The sequence below is a fragment of the Tachyglossus aculeatus genome, chromosome 17 (assembly GCF_015852505.1).
Source record: "Tachyglossus aculeatus isolate mTacAcu1 chromosome 17, mTacAcu1.pri, whole genome shotgun sequence".
Classification (NCBI taxonomy): domain Eukaryota; kingdom Metazoa; phylum Chordata; class Mammalia; order Monotremata; family Tachyglossidae; genus Tachyglossus; species Tachyglossus aculeatus.
Genome location: NC_052082.1, coordinates 43,765,908 through 43,771,907, shown reverse-complemented (window position 1 = coordinate 43,771,907; position 6,000 = coordinate 43,765,908). Strand labels below are relative to the sequence as shown.

The 6,000-nt window shown below is 52.5% G+C and overlaps 1 protein-coding gene across 2 annotated transcripts in view; it reads left to right on the top strand.

The window, feature by feature from the left end:
* The first annotated feature begins 485 nt into the window (after positions 1-485).
* The window catches only part of USP32 (ubiquitin specific peptidase 32), a 210,875-nt gene continuing 205,360 nt past the window's right edge, over positions 486-6,000 (top strand). For both annotated transcript variants that reach the window (XM_038759026.1, XM_038759025.1), the window contains exon 1: positions 486-600. In XM_038759026.1, coding sequence (XP_038614954.1) covers positions 543-600 — 58 coding nt within the window. In that variant the 5' untranslated portion in view covers positions 486-542. The remainder of the gene's footprint in view (positions 601-6,000) is intronic.

The window sequence follows — 6,000 nt, the reverse complement described above, 5'->3', positions numbered from 1 at the left end:
CCCTGAGCCGGGTGCGACGGGCGCCGCGCTCCTGATTGGCGGAGAGCCCGCGGGCACGTGACCAGGGCGGTCGCCCCGCCCATTTGCCCCCCCCCTCCCACGGGCGGCGCGCTGCTGATCGACAGAGGGCCCGCGGGCACGTGAACAGGGCGGTCGCCCCGCCCATTTCCACCCCTCGGGCGGGCGGCGCGCTGCTGATTGGCTAGAGGGCCCGCGGGCGCGTGACCAGGGCGGGGGAGGCCCCGCCCACTCTTCGACGCGCGCGTGCGCAGAAGGAGGGCGGGACGGCGGGCGGTGAGACGGACGGGCCGGGCGGCCATTGGCGGGAGCGGGGCGCGGCGCGGGTCAGGTGGCCCCGCCCCCTCCGGGGGCGGTCACGTGACTCGGCATGGAGGAGGCGGCCGCCTGACGCGGGAGTCCTGACGAGACACCTGGGCCCGTCGACGACGAGGAGGAGGACGGAGGAGGACGGAGGAGGACGGAGGAGGACGAGGAGGAGGGCGGCGAGCAGCCCCGGCCCCGGCCGAGGGGATGAGGGCAGGATGGGCGCCAAGGAGTCACGGATCGGATTCCTCAGCTACGAGGAGGCGCTCAGGAGAGGTGAGGGGCGCGGGGCGCGGGGCGGGCGGACCCGGCCCGGCGGCAGAAGGGAGCACCGTCCCGCCCGGACGGGGCCTGTTGGTCAGGCGCTCCCTCTGGGCCAGACCCTGCTCCGGGCGCCCGCTCACCCGCGGCGGCAGCGGCAGCAGCAGGAGAAGAGTAGTCATCATAACGATAATAATACTGAGGGGATCTGTGAACCGCTTATTCTGGGCCGAGCAGTTCTAAGCGCCGAAGCGCTTAGTACAGTGCCCTGCACACAGTAAGCGCTCAATAAATACGATTGATTGATTGATTGAATGACCGGCCGGGGGTCGAGCCGCCCAGCAGCAGCAGCAGGAGAATAGTAGTCATAATAACGATAATAATACTGAGGGGATCTGTGAAGCGCTTATTCTGGGCCGAGCAGTTCTAACCGCCGAAGCGCCTAGTACAGTGCTCTACACACAGCGCTCAATAAATACGATTGATTGATTGATTGATTGACCGGCCGGGGGTCGAGCCGCCCAGCAGCAGCAGCAGGAGAATAGTAGTCATAATAATGATAATAATACTGGGGGTATCTGTGAAGCGCTTATTCTGGGCCGAGCAGTTCTAAGCGCCGAAGCGCCTAGTACAGTGCTCTACACACAGCGCTCAATAAATACGATTGATTGATTGATTGATTGATTGATTGACCGGCCGGGGGTCGAGCCGCCCAGCAGCAGCAGCAGCAGCAGGAGAATAGTAGTCATAATAATGATAATAATACTGAGGGGATCTGTGAAGCGCTTATTCTGGGCCGAGCAGTTCTAACCGCCGAAGCGCTTAGTACAGTGCCCTGCACACAGTAAGCGCTCAATAAATACGATTGATTGATTGATTGATTGAATGACCGGCCGGGGGTCGAGCCGCCCAGCAGCAGCAGCAGGAGAATAGTAGTCATAATAATGATAATAATACTGAGGGTATCTGTGAAGCGCTTATTCTGGGCCGAGCAGTTCTAAGCGCCGAAGCGCTTAGTACAGTGCCCTGCACACAGTAAGCGCTCAATAAATACGATTGATTGATTGATTGATTGACCGGCCGGGGGTCGAGCCGCCCAGCAGCAGCAGCAGCAGCAGGAGAATAGTAGTCATAATAATGATAATAATACTGAGGGGATCTGTGAAGCGCTTATTCTGGGCCGAGCAGTTCTAAGCGCCGAAGCGCCTAGTACAGTGCTCTACACACAGCGCTCAATAAATACGATTGATTGATTGATTGATTGACCGGCCGGGGGTCGAGCCGCCCAGCAGCAGCAGCAGGAGAATAGTAGTCATAATAATGATAATAATACTGGGGGTATCTGTGAAGCGCTTATTCTGGGCCGAGCAGTTCTAAGCGCCGAAGCGCCTAGTACAGTGCTCTACACACAGCGCTCAATAAATACGATTGATTGATTGATTGATTGAATGACCGGCCGGGGGTCGAGCCGCCCAGCAGCAGCAGCAGGAGAATAGTAGTCATAATAATGATAATAATACTGAGGGTATCTGTGAAGCGCTTATTCTGGGCCGAGCAGTTCTAACCGCCGAAGCGCTTAGTACAGTGCCCTGCACACAGTAAGCGCTCAATAAATACGATTGATTGATTGATTGATTGAATGACCGGCCGGGGGTCGAGCCGCCTCCCAGCAGCAGCACCAGGAGAATAGTAGTCATAATAATGATAATACTGAGGGTATCTGTGAAGCGCTTATTCTGGGCCGAGCAGTTCTAAGCACCGAAGCGCTTAGTCCGGTGCCCTGCACACAGTAAGCGCTCAATAAATACGATTGATTGATTGATTGATTGACCGGCCGGGGGTCAGATCCGCCCAGCAGCAGCAGCAGGAGAGTAGTAGTCATAATAATGATAATACTGAGGGTATCTGTGAAGCGCTTATTCTGGGCCGAGCAGTTCTAAGCGCCGAAGCGCTTAGTCCGGTGCCCTGCACACAGTAAGCGCTCAATAAATACGATTGATTGATTGAATGACCGGCCGGGGGTCAGATCCGCCCAGCAGCAGCACCAGGAGAATAGTAGTCATAATAATGATAATACTGAGGGTATCTGTGAAGCGCTTATTCTGGGCCGAGCAGTTCTAAGCGCCGAAGCGCTTAGTCCGGTGCCCTGCACACAGTAAGCGCTCAATAAATACGATTGATTGATTGAATGACCAGCCGGGGGTCAGATCCGCCCAGCAGCAGCAGCAGGAGAATAAAAGTAATAATAATAATAATAATGGTATTTGTTAAGCGCTTATTCTGTGCCCAGCACTGTTCTAAGCGCCGAATGACCGGCCGGGGGTCAGAGCCGCCCAGCAGCAGAAGGAGGAGGAGAATAATAATGATAATAATAATAATAATGATAATAATGGTATTTGTGAAGCGCCTACTGTGTGCCAAGCAGTGTTCTAAGCGCCGAATGACCGGCCGGGGGGCAGAGCCGCCCAGCAGCAGCAGCAGCAGGAGAATAAAAGTAATAATAATAATAATAATGGTATTTGTTAAGCGCTTTTTCTGGGCCCAGCACTGTTCTAAGCGCCGAATCAGCGGCCGCGGGTCAGAGCCTCCCAGCAGCAGCAGCAGGAGAATAGAAGTAATAATAATAATAATGGTATTCGTGAAGCACCTACTGTGTGCCAAGCACTGTTCTAAGCGCCGAATGACCGGCCGGGGGTCAGAGCCGCCCAGCAGCAGCAGCAGCAGCAGCAGCAGGAGAATAAAAGTAATAATAATAATAGTATTTGTTAAGCGCTTATTCTGTGCCCGGCACTGTTCTAAGCGCCGAATGACCGGCCGGGGGTCAGAGCCGCCCAGCAGCAGCAGCAACAGGAGGAGAATAATCATACTGATGGTATTTGTGAAGCGCTTATTCTGGGCCAAGCACTGTTCTAGGCGCCGAAGCGCTTAGTACAGTGGTGCTTTGCACACAGTAAGCGCTCGATAAATACGATTGATTGATTGCTTGAATGACCGGCCGGGGGTCAGAGCCGCCCAGCAGCATCAGCGGCAGCAGGAGAATAAAAGTAATAATAATAATGATACTGATGGTATTTGTGAAGCGCTTATTCTGGGCCCAGCACTGTTCTAAGCGCCGAATGACCGGCCGGGGGTTAGAGTCGCCCAGCAGCAGCAGCAGCAACAGGAGGAGAATAATAATAATAGTACTGATGGTATTTGTGAAGCGCTTATTCTGGGCCAAGCACTGTTCTAAGCGCCGAATGACCGGCCGGGGGTCAGAGCCGCCCAGCAGCAGCAGGAGAATAAAAGTAATAATAATAATGGTATTTGTGAAGCGCTTACTGTGTGCCAAGCACTGTTCTAACCGCCGAATGACTGGCTGGGGGTCAGAGCCGCCCAGCAGCAGCAAGAGGAGAATAATAATACTGATGGTATTTGTGAAGCGCTTATTCTGGGCCAAGCACTGTTCAAAGCGCCGAATGACCGGCCTGGGGTTAGAGCCGCCCAGCAGCAGCAGCAGAATAAAAGTAATAATAATAATAATAATACTGATGGTATTTGTTAAGCGCTTATTCTGGGCCAAGCACTGTTCTAAGCGCCGAATGACCGGCCGGGGGTCAGATCCGCCCAGCAGCAGCAGCAACAGGAGGAGAATAGTAATACTGATGGTATTTGTTAAGCGCTTATTCTGGGCCAAGCACTGTTCTAAGCGCCGAATGACCAGCCGGGGGTCAGAGCCGCCCAGCAGCAGCAGCAGGAGGGGAATAATAATCATAATAGTAATACTGATGGTGTTGGTTAAGCGCTTATTCTGGGCCAAGCACTGTTCAAAGCGCCGAATGACCGGCCAGGGGTTAGAGCCGCCCAGCAGCAGCAGGAGAATAAAAGTAATAATAATAATAGTAGTAATAATAATGATAATAATAATAATGGTATTTGTTAAGCGCTTGTTCTGTGCCAAGCACTGTTCTAAGCACCGAATGACCGGCCGGGGGTCAGAGCCACCCAGCAGCAGCAGCTGGAGAATAATAATACTGATGCTATTTGTTAGGCGCTTACTGTGTGCCAAGCACTGTTCTAAGCGCCGAATGACCGGCCGGGGGTCAGAGCCACCCAGCAGCAGCAGGAGGGGAATAATAATCATAATAGTAATGCTGATTGTATTTGTTAAGCGCTTATTCTGGGCCAGGCACTGTTCTAAGCGCCGAATGTGACCAGCCGGGGGTCAGATCCGCCCAGCAGCAGCAGCTGGAGGAGAGTAATAATAATACTGATTGTATTTGTTAGGACTTACTGTGTGCCAAGCACTGTTCTAAGCGCTGAATGAGCGGTCGGGGGTCAGAACCGTCCAGCGGCAGCAGGAGAATAAAAGTATTAATAATAATAATGGTATTTGTTAAGCGCTTACTGTGTGCCAAGCACTGTTCTAAGCGCCAAATGACCGGCCGGGGGTCAGATCCGCCCAGCAGCAGCAGCTGAAGGAGAATAATAATACTGATGGTATTTGTGAAGCGCTTTTTCTGGGCCAGGCACTGTTCTAAGCGCCGAATGACTGGCCGGGGGTCAGAGCCGCCCAGCAGCAGCAGCTGGAGGAGAATAATAATAATAATAATAATAATAATAATAATAATACTGATGGTATTTGTTAAGCGCTTACTGTGTGCCAAGCACTGTTCTAAGCGCCGAATCACCGGCTGGGGGTCAGAACCGCCCAGCAGCAGCAGGAGAATAAAAATAATAATAATAATGATATTTGTTAAGCGCTTATTCTGTGCCAAGCATTGTTCTAAGCGCCGAATGACCGGCCGGGAGTCAGATCCGCCCAGCATCAGCAGGAGAATAAAAGTAATGATAATAATGATATATGTTAAGCGCTTACCCCATGCCAAGCGCTGTTCTAGCCGCTGAATGACTGGCTGGGGGTCAGATCCGCCCAGCAGCAGCAGCAGGAGAATAAAAGTAATAATAATACTACTGATGGTATTTGTTAAGCGCTTATTCTGGGCCAAGCACTGTTCTAAGCGCCGAATGACCGGCCGGGGGTCAGAACCGCCCAGCAGCAGCAGCTGGAGGAGAATAATAATAATACTAATAATACTGATGGTATTTTTTAATTGCTTACTGTGTGCCAAGCACTGTTCTAAGCGCCAAGTGACCGGCCAGGGGTCAGAAACGCGCAGCAGCAGCGGGACAATAAAAGTAATAATAATAATGGTATTTGTTAAACGCTTACTCCGTGCCAAGCACTGTTCTAAGCACCGAATGACTGGCCGGGGGTCGGATCCGCCCAGCAGTAGCAGGAGGAGGAGAATAATAATGATAATACTGATGGTATTTGTTAAGCGCTTACTCTGTGCCAAGCACAGTTCTAAGCGCCAAATGACTGGCTGGGAGCAGCAGCAGGAGGAGGAGAATACTACTGATGGTATTTGTTAA